Raw genomic sequence first — 19,274 nt, 5'->3', positions numbered from 1 at the left:
ACTGTGCGAGAGTCTACAGTGCGTCAACACATCCGCTGATCACTCCCGAGCACACTACCCCCACTGCCCCCCAGCCAGACCCATGGCGCCCCCTGGACTCCCGACTGCCCAGCCCATGAGGCCCCTACCCCAGGCACTCCCGGCCCCCCAGCCAGGCCCCCTTGACTCCTCACTGCCTGCCCCTGCCAACTCCTCCTACCGACCCCCCAGCACCCCACCAACTCCCCAGTACCTCCCAAACTCCTCCCAACTCCCAGCCACCCTGCTAACTTCCCCCACTCCTCAGCCAGAAAGGCTCCTTCCACACCCCCTATACACACATGCCCCCAGACTTCCTACACATACACCTCAACTCTTCCTACACCACATACAGTAACCCCTGCACACATAGACTCCTCTGACCCCGACACACACGCTGCCCTAAAACTCTTTCCTCTGACACACAAAAATGCACCATTCCCCGACTCCTCACACCTGGCCCTATTCACAACATGCTGCAACTCACCCCTTCAGTTACCCCTCACCCACATACACACCGAACGCCATTCCACTGTTTACACTATCCACACACTGACTCTCCACCACGCACAATCTGAGCCCCTGCATGCGCACACACTCCCTACCTGAGTCGCGTGCTAGTCCGGAACATCGACTCCTCCGCACACATCCCAGAGTCTGTGAACACCTCCACACACACACAGTCTGAGCCCCTCCACACACACACACCCCTTAGTCAGGTGCCAGTCCAAAGGAGTAGCTAGCTTGCTGCAATGCTGCCAGGCTTGCTGTGTGACCTCCAGGAGGTGGTGCTGGGGAGAGCTATGCAAACCATTTCCTACCCTTCTGAAACAGAGGGAGTTTTCACCTCGAGCACAAGAGATTCACAATCAGTCAGTCACTCCAAGGGCTCTGCAGAGAGACAGAGATGGGGTTGGCCCAGCCCTAGGCCGGAAATTCCAGCAGGCTGCCTGCTTTCCCCACTGCCAACTCTCGCTTCTGCTCTGAGTAGCTATCCCAGCACCAGGCTCTGCCGGAGAGTCCAGCAAAGATTCCATGGCCCTTTCTGTAGCGTCATGGGTTTGCCCCTGCCTCCTCCACCTAAGTCCCGCTCTTCCCTCCTGCTGGTGTGCAGCGTGCTATGTTCCAGCTGGCAGACCCCTCCATCCTAGAGGTGGCTGCATTTCAGAGGTGGCGAGCTTGTCAAGTGTTTTGGGATCCTTGGAGATGAAAGGCAACAGGGATTACACCTTCTGATGCCAAGCTACATCCAACTCCACAGGTCCCTTCCCCATGAACTGCCCCTCCAAAGACAGAAACCTTTGCAAGGAGACGCGACACCAGACTGCAGAGAACAGATCTCAGACCAGCCCGGTGTACATGCAACTGATTTTGAGCTCAAGGGAGGAGGAGGGGAGGTGCAGCTCAAATCTTCTCCCACCTCCCCAACATCTGCTGTCAGTAGCTTCACATGGGTAGAACACCCTCTGTGCTCAGAGCTAACTGGCACTGCTCCCCCTCCCCAAAAAGTGGCCTTGCTCCAGAGCCACTCACCCACAGCCCCATCCTTCGCACCACTGCCACTGTCCCCCCTCACCCCACTCGAAGCACTGAGACAGTCCACCACTGTCAGTCCTCTTTCAAGCAAGGCCCTGGTTGTCCTCCCACTTCAGACACGACACCCTTAACAGCTCCTGATTCCCCCTCCACTCACAGAGGGCTGAAGGATAACTCCCAGCACCAATTGCTGCCTCCTATTCCCCCATCCGGGGATCCAAGCACAGATCTCCGCAGCTCCTTGTCCCCAACTCTCAAGCGCTGATGTTCTGACCCAGCCAGACGCCCAGAGAGCAGTGCGGGGACGTGGCACTTTCCCACCTCGCCCCACCCTCCAGATTTAGCAGCAGAATGGCTTCTGCGGGGATGCACCCAGCCTGCAGTGAGGTCCCTCTCCCTCTGGGAAGCAGGCACTCAGCCCCTGCTACAGTACTGGACAGTCGGAGTTGAGACACTCAAAACTGGTCACATCTAAACCAGCCATGGAGGAGGGAGTGTTAACAGCAAGTCAATGCTGCTGAAGAGTGCAGGGCTGATAACAGAGGGTTTCAGTCTAAACCAAGAATAGGTACAGCCAGAGCAGCAGTGGGGCAAACTTTCCCCACACCCTGTGCCAGTGAGTCTCCTCTCCCTCAGCAGGGTGGGGAAAGAGTTTGTCTCCGTGGCCCGCTCAGCCCTTGGCTTTTGCTGCCACTGCTAGCCACAGGGCTCAAGTCCTGCCCACGGGACAGAAACCATCAGAGATGTGAATGGCCAGAAAGTGGTTCTACAGATGTGGGCCAGTATCAAAGTGGAGCCCTCAGCACCATCTAGTCCTTTTCCAGATTGGTTTCTCCCCACCATTCAGCAATAGCGGCATGTTTCTGATTCTTCAGTGCTCTCATACCATGAATTTCTGAATCACTGGCTGCTAGCAGGTCTCACTCTGGGGATTTTGGGTGTGTGGGGGAGAGTGAGGGGAAGGAAGGGGATTGCACAGTCAGTGACTCATTTTCTTCAGAAGTCATAGGGAGGAAAAACTTTTCAAGGAGATTTTCCCTCTGCTCAAGGTCTAACCACAGGCTGCCCTGCATGCATGGCCACGGTGGGGCCTTGCAGCTGCATTTCACTCCCGAGTCTATGTGTCTTGCCAAACTCTTCCACAGTCCAACCAGCCAGTCTTGTTGCACGGAAGCACTACAAAGAGATGCTGTTAAATGGGGAGGGGAGCTCTGTAGAAACCTCTGGGTATTCAATTAGGAGTCTGAGAAGGATCAGGGTTATTTGGCTGCAGGCAGACTCCAGCATCACAAAGCAAGTCTGGGACTCAGCCATTGCTCAACAGCAGCTTGTGAACAGAGCATGGACAGCATATTATGGCACCCCCTCACCTTGCTCTGGAATTGGGGGGAGACAATCTCCAGCAAGTCAGATCTAGACCAGCCCATCACAACAGGCTTGACTGCCTGATCCATAGACCCTTTCTGCTAGGCTGTCTGTGCTCTATGGACATTAAAGGATTGCTGGCATTTTCATAAAGGATAGTGGGTGGGTTGCACCAATGTCCTTGGGAAAAATGGATTTCCCCCATCCCTTGTTTTATTCTAGCAGTGCATTGAGTGACGTGACTAACATCAGTCATGTGGTTGTGTGCCCTGGAGTGTTCTTTTGGAATATTTTATCATCTACTCTAACATGGAGCAATACATGTGTGAAGGCAGGTCAAAGAAACACACCTGGCTCTTGGAGCAGAAGGTCGGGGGGGTCTGGGATGGTCCTTAGATCCCGAGGGAGTTCGTTCCACAGTCTTGGGCCAACCTCGGGAAAAGTCTGGCTCCTGCACAGATGAGCTTTACCCTTATCATAGAGAGTTCCACTGTACCAGAGGAGCCAAGCTGTCAACCACGATCTTCATCTGGCACTTTACGGTCTTTTAGATACCCTGGGCCCAGCCCATGGTGCTTCTCGAAGATAAGGCCAGAGACCTTGATTTGCTATTCTACAGAAAACAAGTTTAGGGCTACTGTACTACACCCCAGAAATGGTTGCATTTCAGTGATGCAGCTTGTGGAAGCACTTTGGGTTCCTTCAGGATGGAAGAGACTACAAAACCAGAAGACGATACGCAACCTAAAGCAGCATCCTTTTCCATCTTGTGTCTGATGTGTCATCTCCTGTCCTTGATCCCCTAGTCTCAGCTCCCCAGATATACACTGTCTAGTTACTATCCTTTGTAAGCAATTTTCCTCCCCATCCACCCGCAAAGTGACATTTTCCTTCCTGTAAGAGATGCATTTCAAGGCTGTGGTGAGCTCCTACGCATGGAGAATGCAGAAAGCAAGGAGCCCAGCTACTGAGTTCTGGATGCGATACAGGTGCCGACAGCTACATCATCAAACTTGCCAGAAGAATTTCATTTCCCTGGCCTATTTTACATGGATAGAGCAAGCGCCTGGAGCCCCTTGGGAGAGTGAGAGTACGACAGCCACATAGCGCCCTCTGCAGGATAGCTCAGCAATTGCTGCTTTGACTGTCCAAAACCAGACGGCTCCAATTAAGAGCCTGCCAGAGCCAAGTAAAGCTGATTAACTGTTTCATGCTTTCAGCTCATATAAATATGACCTAGTATCCCAGGTATTATTTTTGCAGCAGCTTCTCAACATGCTGACTCATACAGCTTATCATTTTCCAGGAGGGAGTGGAATGCATCCCATGCACGAGATGTATACCGTAAGAGCGCCCAGAGGCTACAAGGATGGATGTTTCAGAGACGCACACACAGGGGATGATGTGCAGTCCCAGATCCATTGCTGAAGTACCCAACGTATGCGTAGAACTAGCTATTCCTCTCCTATCTGTGCATCTTACCCCTCCTCCCTATGGGGGCCTCCTCACCATTTATCTTTACTGGATGTCACATCACTGATCTCAGGTCACGTCTTATTTATCAGCATCCTGCTGTATTTTCAACTTACCCTCAACTCCTGCACAGATTCACCTGGCTGGCCCTCTACTCTGTCCTTTGAAGAGTTCATGCAGTAACTAACAGCAAGCACAGGGGCAGCGCAGACCCGACAGGATCCTACTTGGACACCAAGAACAACTGTGTTCAATGTTTTTCATGGGAAAGGGAAGGCTTTTTATTTTATAGTAACTGGAGTTCTCTAGGATGTATGCTCCCCATAGGTACTCACTGAGGAAGAGCGTTTGAGGACCACTATGCCAAACATCCCAGAAATGAAGTTTCCCAATGTAGAATCATAGAATTGTAGGACTGGAAGGGACCTTGAGAGGTCATCTGGTCTAGTCCCCTGCATAGAGGGACTTCCCGGGTGGCATGAGGTTTCTGGTAGAATACCAGCAGACGGATGGACTGATTCAGGTGGAATTCAGAGGGAATCTTTGGGATGAATGTAGGATGTACCCATAGGGACACTTTAATCCATACAGAATATCGTAGAGAGTCCATTATAGAATCATAGAACTGTAGGACTGGAAGGGACTGCAAAAGGTCTTCTAGTTCAGTCCCCTGCATGCAAGGTGGTACTAAGTATTATAGACCATCCCTAACAGGTGTTTGTCTAACCTGCTCTTAAAATTCTCCAATGACAGAGATTCCACAACCTCCCTAGGCCACTGATTCTCAAACTTTTTTTTTTCATGGATGACTTGAAAATTGCTGAGGGTCTTGGTGGACCACTTAATGATCTTTCCAAATGTTGTTTGTACCGTTAGCTAACTATTGTAAAGTGCTTTGGATAACAGAGCTATATAAAAAAAAACTTAATAATGAATTTTTTTTTGTTCTACAAATAAAAGCGCACAACTCATATTTTAATATCAACAGTCTTAGCTTTCTAATGTGATGGATGGGTCTTCTCTCCCCCACCGCAGCAGCCCCTGAGCTGGGGCTGGGAAGAAGGAGGGGGTCTCCCCTGCTGCAGCAGCAGCCCCGGAACTGGGGCTGAGAAGGAGGGAGTGTCTCACTCTCTCCCCTGCTGCGGCAGCCCTCGAGCTGGGGCTGGGAAGGAGGACAATCTCTCTCTGGCAGCTGCAGCCTTGGAGCTGGGGAAAGTCACCTTTTTCTCTGGCCACCGCAACCCTGCACACCCCAAATGCCGCTCCCCCGCTGCCCCTTCTCACCCACTGTCTCATCCCACCTACCCCCCTCAAGGCCACCACCTTATCTTACATGTGCGTCTTCTCCAGGTCACAGGCACCTAATTAGTGGAGCCACGCCTGCGTGGTTCCACTAATTAGGTGGATGGCCCTTCAGTCTCTTGTGTGCGGCCACCCAGGCGTGCACCTTAGAGGGAACTAGCCGCAGACCACCTGAATGGAGCTCACGGATTACTGGTGGTCCGTGGACCACAGTTTGAGAACCTCTGCCCTAGGCAATTTATTCCAGTGTTTAACTACCCTGACAGTTAGGAACTTTTTCCTAATGTCCAACCTTAATCTCTCTTGCTGCAGTTTAAGCCCATTGCATCTATCCTCAGAGGTAAGAGAGAACAATTTTTCTCCCTTCTCCTTGTAACAACTTTTTATGTAGTTGAAAACTGTTCTGTCCCCCCTCAATCTTCTCTTCTCCAGACTAATTTTTTCAACTTTCCCTCAGAGGTGATGTTTTCTAGACCTTTAATCATTTTTGTTGCTCTTCTCTGGACTTTCTCCAATTTGTCCACATCTTTCCTGAAAAGTGGCGCCCAGAACTGAACACAATACTCCAGTTGAGGTCTAATCAGCACAGAGTAGAGAAAAAGAATGACTTCTTCTGTCTTGCTTACAACCCTCCTGCTAATACATCCCAGAATGATGTTCCCTTGTTTTGCAACAGTGTTACACTGTTGACTCATGTTTAGCTTGTGATCCACTATGACCCCCAGATCCCTTTCTGCAGTACTCCTTCCTAGGCAGTCATTTCCCATTTCCTGCTCTACAGAAATTGCGCAACTGATTGTTCCTTACTTACTGGAGTACTTTGCATTTGTCCCTGTTGAATTTCATCCTATTTACTTCAGACCATTCAGGTTATTTTGAATTTTAATCCTGTCCTCCAAAGCACTTGCAACCTCTTCCAGCTTGGTATCGTCTGCAAACTTTTAAGTGTACTCTCTATGCCACGATCTAAATCACTGATGAAGATATTGAATAAAACTGGACACAGAACTGATCCGTGTGGGACCCCACACGTTATGCCCTTCCAGCTTGACGGTGAACCACTGATGATTACTCTCTGGGAATGGTTTTCCAACCAGTTATGCACCCAGTTTACAGTAGCTCCATCTCGGTTGTGTTCCCCTAATTTGTTTATGAGAAGGTCATGTAAGACAGTATCCAAAGTCTTACTAAAGTCAAGATAGACACATCTACTGCTTACCCCTAACCACAAGGCTTGTTACCATGTCAAAGAAACCGATCAGGTTGGTTTGACACAATTTGTTCTTGACAAATCCATGCTGACTGTTACTTATCACCTCATTATCTTCTAGGTGTTTGCAAACTGATTTCTTAATTATTTGCTCCATTATCTTTCCGGGTACAGAAGTTAAGCTGACTGGTCTGTAATTCCCCAGGTTGTCGTTATTCTCCTTTTTATTGACTGGCACGATATTCGCCCTTTTCCAGTCTATTGGAATCTCATCCGTCTTCCATGACTTTTCAAAGACAATCACTAATGGCTCAGATATCGCCTCTGTCAGTTCCTTCTAGGATGCATTTCGTCAGGCCCTGGCGACTTGAAGACATATAACTTGTCTAAGTAATTTTTAACTTGTTCTTTCCCTACAAACAAGTTCATACGAGCTGTAAGTTCCCCTGCTCTCCCTAGTGATTACCACTGGGAAGGCTACTTGCAGGGATAGACAGAGAAGGGAGCAGGAGGCCAATGGCTCAAATGGCAGATTCATAACAGCCAGGAGCACTAGGTTAATATCCCAGTTAGGAGCTGGTGCAAATACTGGAGGGAAGGTTCTGACAAGACCTCTCAGAAATCTCATGGTTGTAAGATGGGAGAATTTTGAGCAGTAGTCTATGGGAATATGGAAAGCATTGATCGCTGTCAGGTGTGCATGCAATGAGCTAATGCGTAAATCCAAAGATTTCAAGGAGAGGCGATACCTCAAGATGGTAGAAATATCAGCATCCTGTGGAGCTTTGTGGCGGTGCTGACACCAGCTTGATAATCTCTTCCACTTCACAGCATAGCATTTTCTTATGGACAGCTTTCTGCTGTTACTGAGGATGGATTGGACTTCCTCCGAGCACTCTCTATGCTTGTCACTCATCCAAACACTAGGCTGGGAGAAGGCACAAATGCTAGAGAAGCTGCGGACAGTTGTTGAAGTTCCATCTCGAGCCATGAGTGGCAGAAAGAACTGAAAAGGCAGGCAGTCCACAGCACCCCTTATGCCCTCGGTTCAGCGCATGACAAGGTGCAGGGCACAAACACTGCCAGTGATCGCTCTTCCGGTCATGGGTGCATGGAGCACATGGGCAACCCTATCGCGAATACCCATAGGGACCAGCACTCAAAAGAAGAATATCATTTTACCATGAAAGTGTGGCAAAGAGAGATCCCCTGGCCTGACAAAAAGGAGATGAAAGCCCTCTACCTCAGAGCAGTCAAACACTCCCCTCACTATAGGAGCATTCAAGGGGACCCGATTACAGCTGACATTCACTGTGCCTAAAGCATTCCCTAAATTCTCCATCCAGTCACAGACAGAAGTTACATTTGTTCTGACAAATCCAGGCTGCCTATTTTTTAATCCTCCAATTATTTTACTTATAAATCAATAGTTTTGTTCATTGACTTATTAAAACAGTTTGTTCCATTATCTGTTCTCCCCACTACGCTCAATTCCCCCCCCCCCCCCAATTTCTCAGACCACTGGCTCTGGGGTTGCCGTTTTCCCATCCCCGGAACTTCATTCACCCTCCATGTGTTTACAAGTCACTAGTGGCGCCAATACTGCTCAAGCTAGTCCCTGCAGCCCTCCAGGGTGACTCCATCCAAGCCTGCCGACTGGCATGTGTTCCTGGGGACCAGGGACAGTACCTTTACTATGAGTGCTTAGCAAGTAGACAGCTCTCTCCAGATTCAAGGCATACAAGGTTACAGACAAAGAATTAACTTGCAATCCTCCTGTGGGATTGGGTAGTATTAAACCCTTTCAGTGGGCAGGGAAGTTGAAGCCTTGAGTCAGGGGCGGCTCTAGGTATTTTGCCGCCCCAAGCACGGCAGGCAGACTGCCTTCAGCAGCTTGCCTGTGGGAGATCCCCGGTCTCACGGATTCGGCGGCACGCCTGCGGGAGGTCCACCGAAACCGCGGGAGCAGCGGACTCTCCGCAGGCAAGCCACCGAAGGCAACCTGCCTGCTGCCCTCGTGGAGACCGGCAGAGTGCCCCCCGTGGCTTGCTGCCCCAAGCATGTGCTTGGCGTGCTGGTGCCTGGAGCCGCCCTACCTTGAGTTGCCTGAGGCCACAGAGGAGCAGCTGTTAAAGCCAGGCTGAGAACGCAGGCTCCTAGCACCATGCTTGGTCTACACCCTTCTCTCATATCAGCCTGCTTCTTCCTTGGTTCCTCCCCTTTCCTTCTCACTCTCAGGGCTTGTCTACACTACCACGCGGGGTCAATCTAAGGTACGCAACTTCAGTTATGTGACTAGCGTAGCTGAAGTCGACACACTTAGATCTACTTACCGCGGTGTCTTCACTGTCGCAAGTCAACAGCTGACACTCTCCCATCGACTCCACTTGCAATTCTCGTTCTGGTGGAGTACTGGAATCGACGGGAGAGCACTCAGCGGTCGATTTATCGCATCTATACTAGACACGATAAATCGAACCTTGCTGGATTGATTGCTGCCCACCAATCCTGCGGGTAATGTAGACAAGCACTCAGCGCATTAAGTTCTAGTAGCTTGTCCAGCGAAGGCTGCAGCACATTGCAATTACGAATCTCCTCCTCTGCCCTGTTGTCTAGCTGGAGTCTGTCAAACCTCTGGCACAGGCTTTACTCGTAACCATTAGTGAATCTCAACCCACTGCTCCTGGGCAGAATCACAGCCCCCTTCTCCACCCAGCCTCCCAGTGCAGTAACTCCTCAGCTTTTTCACAACCCCCGAGGAAGATGCACGGTCATTTACCCCTCCTCAGTGCAGTCATAGACCACTCCCTCCCCCGATGCAGTACACCGGGGTAGGCAACCTATGGCACGGGTGCCGAAGGCGGCACGCAAGCTGATTTTCAGTGGCATTCACGCTGCCCGGGTTCTGGCCACTGGTCAGGGGGGCTCTGCACTTTAATTTAATTTTAAATGAAGCTTCTTAAACATTTTAAAAACCTTATTTACTTTACATACAACAATAGTTTAGTTATATATTATAGACTTACAGAAAGAGACCTTCTAAAAACATTAAAATGTATTACCGGCACGTGAAACCTTAAATTAGAGTGAATAAATGAAGACTTGGCACCCCACTTCTGAAAGGTTGCCGACCCTTGCAGTACACTAACCAAGGCCATTGCACTAAGCCCATCTCCCTGAAACACCACCGGGGGGAGCGGCAGGTCCACAAGGGGTTATTCCCTCATGGGCAGTGACTGTTCTTCACTGGAGCTTGCACAGCTCTTTGGGCACAAAGGGGCCCTAGAGAAGGGAGAGCATTGAGAACTCATGTTATAAATGACGTTTCCCTCAACTCTTACTACTTCAGCTCTGCCTTTCGGCTAATCCCTATGGCATGTGAGTGATGCATTCACCCCAAGCCCACTCACCCACGTGTATGATCACCAGGGTTTACCACCCTCAGCCATGCCATCCTTGGATTTTATCACAGCTCTTCCTGCCCCATTCCAGGCAGCTCCTTCGTTTCCCTAGACCCAGCATCCTGCCAAGTTACCACCTGTCCAGAATTCTCCAGGACTGTTCCATTTTCAGGTCATCCACAGGATATCCCAGTCCCAAATTTCAGCCACTCTCCGTGAAGGGTTTGCTGGGCTGATATTTGATAAGTTTGGGATGTTCCTCCCCACCAGCTACCAAGGGCACTGCACGCCCCCTGTTCAACCCTCCTGCCCCAACCAGTGTGGTTCCAGAAGTGATTCACTTGAAAGGGGTACAATGTCCGCCCTTCTCTTCAAGGAGAGGAACTTCTGGCCTCAAAAACCCAGGGCAAGTCACTGGCTCAGGTTGCACCTCCTTGCAAACCACAGGCTCAGAGACCTAAGAAGCAGTCTGGCACCCCAGGCTATACTTTCAGCTGTTATAACATGCGATCAGAGACAAATCATAGGACCATAATTAAAGTCATGTACCAATCCATCCGCCAAAGGACTGTTAAAGACAGACACCAGATGCCTAGAAACCAGGGGAGAGACAGGAGTGGAGTCCCTCAAACCTTCTCAAGTCAATCCACCTGCAGCCTCCCCAAGCTCTTCTCAATCCCAAATGCAAGCCTGCCACTAAAAGACACAGAGATAAACTGCTTTCTAGACACTCTGCATCGTCACCCTGGCCCACCCAGGAGAGCCTGATAAGGGATCCAGGTATGCCCCAGACCTAGGGTGACACAGGACCTTCGAGTCCATTGAGATGAAAATGTCAGGAACTTCCAGCGCAAGCCCAAAAGCCACCACCACAAGATGAAATTCTACTTCACCAGCCCAAATGACAAACACCTCCCAACTAGGCAGGAGAAAGCACCGTGAGCCTTCCTGCCCCTAAAAGCAGCAAAGAATCCTGTGGCACCTTATAGACTAACAGACGTTTTGGAGCATGAGCTTTTGTGGGTGAATACCCACTTCGTCGGTATTCACCCACGAAAGCTCATGCTTCAAAACATCTGTTAGTCTATAAGGTGCCGTAGGATTCTTTGCTGCTTTTACAGATCCAGACTAACACGGTTACCCCTCTGATCCCTGACTCTAGGTGATCACTAGACACCTACAATCAGCCCTAGAAAGACTCTTCATAATTCACCCCATTCCACTCCTGGACCCCAGCCTTGATAGCAACTGACTGGATAGGACAAATCCCCACCTCTACATGTGCAATTCTGCAAATCCTCTGCACGCAGGAACCCTTCCAGCGAGGGCAGAACTAGGGTTAGCTTGTCAGCGCACACAAAGGGGGTCCTCCACTTCTGGTGTGATCACAATCAAAGCAGGCACATGCACCCTACCTAACCCCCCTGCTGCACAGCACAAGAGGGTGCTGGCACATCGCTGGGGAGCACAAGCCTGCCTTTGCTGCCTTCACGGCAGCACCAACACAGCTACAGGAGGGAGATTTGTGCGCTTTTCCTTGTGCATCATTAACAGATCTGAGCACTGAACTCCAGTTAGCTAGACTCATGCTTGTCCATCGAGACCACCAGGGCCCCACAGGTGTACTGGCAGATCCCTTTGATACATGAGCTGGAAAGATCCCAGCATGGCTCTCAGAGCCCGGGCTGAGTTTGTAGGGCTGGCAGACAGAAAACCATTCTTTCTACTTGTGAATTGACCCCATTTGGCCTGGAATCGCTAACAGAATCAATGCAGGACCCCACAATGGCTTTTCACCAGATACTGTGCAGAGCAACGTCAACACTGTCAACCTCCAGCAGAACAAAGCCAGCACCCAACTCAAGGCCAGACATGCACAGAACCCTAGACAAAATCAAGTCAGACTTAAGATTCCCAAGGAAACAAAACCCTGCACTGTACTGCTGGGCCCCCAATCTGGTCTGTCACAGGCACTAACCAGAGGTTAACACTAGCCAATAGCGTAGCACAGTAGAATATAGAGGACACAGGCAGATCTTCAGCAAATACAGGCTCGGTGAACAGAGGACTAGGCACAAAGGCCAGTGTGAACTGGGAGAGGGAGGAGGCTGCATCCAGAGTGAGGAAAGAGATAGAGAAAGAGAAATGCTTCTTACTCTGACACAGAGTGCGTGGAGAGAGAGCACTCTGGGAGGAAGCAAATTTAGCTAGAGGACGGAACACACACAGGCATGATGGCAGTGGAAGTGAAAGGCAGGGCTGCCAACTAACTGGCCAGGAACGAGATAACAACAAAAGGGATTTGTTACACGCTTGGACAAAAGCTGGAAATGAAGAAAAGAATCCAAAAGTAATCTGCACCTCTCCCCTCCCTAACATGTCAAACTAGTCAACTGACCCCCCAAATGCTCCCACCCCTACACCGATGCCAAGCCAGCATCCTGATCCACTTTCACACCCCACTCTGAACCCCAACAACACCTCCACATACAACCCCTGCTCCATGTGCTAGGTCAGCACCCTGGGCCATCCTACCCTGACCCCTAGTACCCTTGCACCCCACCATGCAGGTGCCAAACCAGCACCCAGATCCACCCCATCCTGACCCCTGGAATTCCCCATACACACACAACCCCTGCCCCATATGGTAGGCCAGCACCCTGATCCACCAACCCTGACCCCTAGCACCCTTGCACCCCACCATGCAGGTATCAAATCAGTATCCTGATCCAACCCCCCTGCAACCTGACCCCTAGGACAGCCCCCCCCACATACAACCCCAGCCCAGGTGCCAGGCCAGTACCCTGATCCCTAGCACTCCCCCCACCATGCAGACACCAGCCCAGCACCATGAGCCACTCCACCCTGACCCCTAGACACACACACCTGATTCAGGTGCCAAACCAACACCCTGATCCCCCTTTTCTCCCCCCATGCAGGTACCAAACTCCACCCTGACCCCCAACAACCTCTGCACATACACCTGCCCCAGGCACCAGTCCAGCACCCTGACCCCCCTGCCCGGAGCAGGACTCAAGCCCCGCGGACTCACCCTCCGGCTTCAGCCGCTCCTCGCCCCAGCTGACCCTGGAAAGTCCCGTCTCTGCCCCCGCCTCCCGGGAATTCCGGAGCCCGCCTCCTGCGCCACGGGACCAGCCGGGGCGGGGCCTCCCCTTCCCCGCCCCACTCGCGTTCCGGGGTGCGCGGGCCCCCGAAAGGGGCTGCAGCTGAGCCCAAGGGCAGGCGTTTCCCTGGCTGCAGGGCTGCTAGGAGCACGGCTGGTTTCACGGGAAGGGGCCACTCCGGACTTGGGACTCCTGCAGGCTGAGCCAGCTGCCCCTGCCTGAACTCTGCCCCCTTTCCGGGAGGGTAGTGAAATGCCCCTCTCCCTGCACGGCTCAGGTGGGCCACCAGCCAGGTGTCCTCTGGGGACGGGGAGCAAAGCTGGCGATGCCCCGCACCACTCAGCCAAGATCTGAGTGCCGCCTCCACCCTTCCAAGGCACCTGGCACAAGGGGAGCAGAACTGCAGCGTCCTCCCCAGGTCGCAGAGTGTCCCGAAGCCCACAGCCTGGGCAGGAAGCTGAGGCCTCAGGAGAAGGATCCTGCAGCTCACAGGCCGCGCCCGAACAGCCTGTCACCCAAACATTGCTCTGCCCCTTCACCATGGCAGGGCCCAGAATGATCAAACAAAGTCCCTGGGACAACCACATGGAAAGGGAGTACCAGGAAAATGACATATTTGGGGTGGGATTTACAGTCAGAGTGATTTACAGTCTTTCCCTGGGACTGATGCGCAGTGTTTGGAAAAATCTCACTCTTAAATGGTACTGGAAACAGAACTGAGCCAGATCCGTATTACCAGCAGGGGCTGAGAGAGCCACTGATGGGCCACTGGCCACAGTTCAGGAACTACTGCCACAGAGATTTGGGTACTTGCTATTGTAAGGGGACTGTTGCCCCCTTACTAACATTGTTTGGGGGCGTTTTGGTTGGCTCGCTGCCAGCACTAAAAGGGGAGAGGTCAATGGGAAATCAGGACCCTGAGACTAACAATCTCCAGGAACAATGGCGAGAGGCCAATCCTCCAGGTCAACCTGATTGAGAGGGTGGGCAGGCTAATCAGGGAGACAGAAGGCCAGGGTGGGTCCCATCTTCCCTGTGAGCTGGAATTGCCTGGGTCAGACAGAGTGGGGCTGAGCTAAGGAGAAGGCAGGGGCCCAAGCTGAGCTGGAGAGCAAAGCTGCAGCCACAGAGCCAGAGACAGCCCAGGGAGAGCAGACTCTGTGCTAGGAACAGAGCTGCAGCCACAGAGCCAGAGACAGCCCAGGGAGAGCAGATCCCCTGCTGGGAGCAGAGTTGCAGCCATAGAGCCAGGTGTGGTAAGCAACTAGGGCCAGCCAAGAAGGGGACCTTGGGCAAAGGGCCCAGTGCAAAAAGACACCCCCAGCCAAGGGTCCTTGCAGGCCAGGCTGGGAGGTGGTTCTTAACCTGACAGAGGGCTGCTGCTGGGAAGAAGGGTCCCACCATCCAAAGCCTGGAGGTGTGTGATGACCACCATTGCAAGTGTCCAACCCGCAGCATCCCTGCAGCACAGCCAGGGCCTGAGACCTACAGACTGTGAACTGCCTTCATGTCCAAGGACACTGTTTGTAATGTTCCCTGCCACAGAGCAGGGTGATGTGTTTTCCTGTAACCTTTCCCATTTTTCCTTATTCTTTTTTAAAATTAAATTATTAAACAACTTGTATTTGCTTTAAATTGTATGGAACAATCAGTGGGTCAGGGAGGTGCCCAGTGCAGAGAGGGTACCCCAGAGTGGGGACACCCTAGCCCCTGTCCTGGGTGACCACAGCAGGGTTGGGGGTCAAGCCCCCCAGGAATCCTGGGCCCAGCCTTGTCGGGGTTACAAGGATTCTGCCAGACAGGAGAGGGTAGGGGTGTCCTCAAGGGCAGGGAGGCCTCTGGGTAAAGGAAGTGGGAGCGAGGACTCAGATCCTTTCGCTAGCCCACTTCACCAGGGTAGCGCAGAAGCCAGGAAAGTTCCCCACAATAGTGGGACCATTCCCCCGCTTACACTATGTTCAGGCCACCAGTGCTGTTCCTCCTGGGAAGAAAGTGAACTCTTCGCATCTGGCTGGTTTTCCATTTTATTATTTCAAATTGATTTTTCCACATATATTTTCCATATATTACATATCAAATATTCCTCGCACTCCACTCTGAACCACATGCCTGGTGAATTTATAGGGCAATTCCCTTTGAGAGGCGGGCAAATCAGGAAGCAGAGCCCCATTAACACACACAGCAGCAGCAAACTCCCCTGTCAAGGGGGAAAAAATACACATCTGTTACATTCACACTCATACACATCTAAGATTCACCCCCATCAGCCCTCCTCCTGTGGTCTGGTAAGGAGACCAGATGACATACACTTGATAGGACTGGCTGACTTTGTTCATGTCCTGAGTTAGGTTAGGATCCACTCATCCTCCCTTGGAAGAGATGGCATTGGTCTACACGGAATGAAGGCAAAAAAGCATCCCTGTATGGAGCATGGAGTTTCCAATCACATCCCCAGTGTTTTTAAACATTTTACAATGTGCCCAAGGCACTTTATAAGATATAGGCAATAGAGGAAGGCTAGTCTTGTGCTAAGAGTTACAGCTGGATCTGCCATAGGCTTACATTGGGGAAGCCTCTTAATCTTTCTCTGCTCCATTTCCCTCCCCTGTAACAGGGGAATGATTATGATAATCCACCTTCAGAGGGGCTGGGAGGCTGAATTCACTAATGAGAAGCAAGTACCCTGAATGCCTCAATAGTGAGAGGAGAGGTGCAGGAGACCTGTGCTTAATCTAATTATGCAGCATTACAGAAGGGTAAAGTCCTCCTCTCCTCTGAGCACTAACCCCCAGGTGTGTGAAGCTTTATGTCAGATCTGGCCGGAAGCACTGCAAGCTCTTCAGCACAGGGCCTTTGTATCTGCACAGCACCTAGCACGCTGCGGCCTTGGGGCACAACTTAATGCAAAGAACTCTTTAAACATATGCAGACCTGAGGGAAGAAGTTGAAGATTGTGGGAAGAATTCAGGCCTGCCCACACTGCAGCTTCAAACCTCTAACTTACTGTTTATCATTCGACAGCACCTAGGAACTCAACTCAGCCCAGGACAACACTGTGGCTAGGTACTATAAAAACACAGGACAAAAAGTTGCACCAGCTCTGGGCTGAGAACAAGCAGGAAGCAGGTCAGAACAAGGGGGGGCATTCCTGAGAAGAGCCCATGGAAATAGGGACTTCCCTGAAATTAAAGTGCTGCCACTCTGGAATGGCTGGCACATGGATTGCTTTCTCCATGGCCCTCCCGTGTAGCCATCAGGCACCAGCTCAGACAGGTGAGCACTGGCCACACGGGCCCACAGGACTGGGGTCTACTATAAAAGACCTAGACTCCTAGATTTCATCTTTGCCATAGTCACTTAGACTTTGTTCACAGCCAGATGTGCCAGCATGTGCCTGCTGGGAAAAGAGGCATCTTGCCTTTTGGCTCCAACCATCTGGTCACCCTTGATCAGCCCGGTGAGATCAGGTACTGTTCTACAATAAGCACCCTCACTGCTCCTGAGCTAGCTAACCAGAAGAGCGGGGTTTGCAGTCTCTTTGACAGGCCTACCTACCCCAGAGGACTCTGGTGGCTCAGCAAAAAATTCTGATTTTGTCATCTCGTGCCAGCCATGGTCCCCAGAGGGCAGCCCCTCTGCCTTCCCCATGCCCCCCTCCCTGCTGCCACCTCTCCCACCTTCCTCCCTACAGAACAAGTCCTTTTCTCCTCCACCCCCTCAAAGGCATAAGCATCTGTGCCCTTACGTCCCCTCCCTGAGGGACAAGGTGCTTTCTTACTCTGAGGGATAGCTCAGTGGTTTGAGCATTGGCCTCGTAAACCCAGGGTTGTGAGCTCACTCCTTGAGGGGGCCATTTAGGGATCTGGGGCAAAATCAGTACTTGGCCCTGCTAGTGAAGGCAGGGGGCTGGACTCGCTGACCTTTTAGGGTCCCTTCCAGCTCTATGAGATAGGTAGATCTTCATATATTTATAAGGGCGCAGACCCCCCTCCCCAAACCCAGCCCGCAGGCCATGCTAAACGTCTCTCTGCAAGAGCAGCTCATGCCTGGATTGTCTGTCTGTCTCACCATCAAGGAAGGGTAACCCTAGGACTTCTAGAGCACCAAGTACCTTAATCCTGCTTCCACCTCAGAGTCCCATTTACTCCCTGCCCCTCCCCGCTATCCCCTTTTAGCACCTCTCTGCTCCTGCAGGGAGAGCTCTTTGATGGGAGGTAAAAAGCTCCTGAAAGGCACTGGGGCTGCGGGTCCAGACGTTCTTAGTGTATTGTCTACATGAGTCAGAGGGGGAGGTGAAGTCAGGATCAGCCCCTCAATCCTTCCCCCTTCCCCCCCAAATTGGAGGCACTTTGGTTCCTGGATATGTTCAAGGCAAGAGAATCACTGGCAATGTCTGGATTTTTGGTCTGGCCGATCTGCCAGTCCCAGCTCTCCAGGGACGAGAGGCCAGGTCCCCTCAGACCATGGCCAGGCCCTCGGAGTGGCTGTGGCCGTGCGGTGTGCTGGCTGTGCTGCTGTCAGATTTGTAGCTCTTGGGAGCCTGGCTGGCTTTCAGAAGCACCAGGAACGTGTCTGTGGAGATGGCTCCGAACTCAAAAGTGAAGGTGCCGTAGAAGAGAAGGACATTTATGATGAAAATCCATTCGCACAGGGCGGCCACGTGCTGCAGCACAAAACTCTCCTGGACGAAGAACACGCCACCTGGGGGCGCCAGAGTCAAGGAAACCAGCAACCCACAACAAGAGGCACCAGTATCTCTCTCCTTCTCCAGGGGGCGGGGCAGGCAGCTGCAGCAGGCAGCCAGGGAAAGGGGGGCCGGCAACTCCCCGGAGACATGTGAGGCTGGGCTGACTCAATGAGAGATGTACTGAGAGCCTCTATGGGGAACGGAGCATTGCTCTTGGATACAGGGAATTACCTGACCCCAAATGCTAGGCCTGCCTCCATGAGGGGTCTGGCAGCCCAGGGCAGGGGGTACAGCCCTGAACCCCCTCCAGTGCCAACCCCAGGGCAGGGATAAAGCCCTGAATGCCCAAGTGCCAGTCCCACTGCCCCAGGAGGGATCTGCCAGCCCCAGGGTAAGGCATAAAGCCCTGAACCCCCCCAGTGCCAATCTCACTGCCCCAGGAAGGATCTACCAGCCCAGAGCAAAGTGTACAACCCTGAACACTCCCACCCCATGCCAGTCCCACTGCCCCAGGAGGGGTCTGTCAATAACAGGGCTGATCCTTAGCTTACAGCTGGGACCCAATCCTGCTCCCACTGAAATCAGCCGCAGAACTCCCATTTTAACATTAGCAGGGGCAGAAACAGGCCCTAGACTGGATGCCGCTGCTCGTGACCGTGAGGAGTAACACAGCCACAGGGACCCTCAGCTCCTCACGAGCAGGGCAGGGTGGTCACTATGGCTCAGGCAGCCTGTCTCTCTCTCTGCCCCTTGGTCTGTTAGCTATTGCTGGAGCAGCTTACAGAGGTGCTGATCTGGAACAAGAAGTGGCCTTTTGGAGCAAGTTTGCAGGGAGCCATCCCAGCCGGTTGAATATAAACTCATGAGCTGCAAAGCCAGGGCCAATGTAAACAGTCTCCAGGGCGGAACAGGGCTCTCATGGATACTGGGGGGTTAATGATCATCCCAGCGTGATCCTCCAGCACAAAGTCTGTTGTCACGAAGGGTGCTTGGTATGCAAGGCGCAAGGGTGGGCCCTGTGCCAAGAGTCCAGAATCTCATCCACTTCAGGGAATACCTATCAGGGCAGGACCAGCCCACCAAGTCCCCATGCTGCCTCTACCACCATTTACCCCACCTCCAGCTGTCAAACCCCTCCCTCCTCAGCAAGGACTCTC

At 52.1% G+C, this 19,274-nt stretch overlaps 1 protein-coding gene across 3 annotated transcripts in view; it reads right to left on the bottom strand.

The window, feature by feature from the left end:
- NFKB2 (nuclear factor kappa B subunit 2) overlaps window positions 1–19,274 on the bottom strand; it is a 61,716-nt gene that overhangs the window by 13,129 nt on the left and 29,313 nt on the right. Inside the window, exon 1 of one of the 3 annotated variants that reach the window (XM_032778239.2) lies at window positions 13,358–13,426. The exons of 1 other annotated variant lie outside the window; for it this stretch is intronic. Coding sequence is in view for 1 of the 2 variants with exons in the window: in XM_032778238.2 (XP_032634129.1) it covers window positions 624–649 (26 nt within the window). In the remaining variant the exon portion in view is untranslated. Of the gene's footprint in view, window positions 1–623; window positions 665–13,357; window positions 13,427–19,274 lie in introns of those variants that run through there. One more of the 3 variants, XM_032778238.2, reaches the window with a different exon arrangement.

This window comes from Chelonoidis abingdonii, chromosome 16, assembly GCF_003597395.2.
Source record: "Chelonoidis abingdonii isolate Lonesome George chromosome 16, CheloAbing_2.0, whole genome shotgun sequence".
Taxonomy (NCBI): domain Eukaryota; kingdom Metazoa; phylum Chordata; order Testudines; family Testudinidae; genus Chelonoidis; species Chelonoidis abingdonii.
The sequence above is the reverse complement of the archived record's forward strand: the minus strand, read 5'-3'. Positions and strand labels throughout refer to the sequence as shown.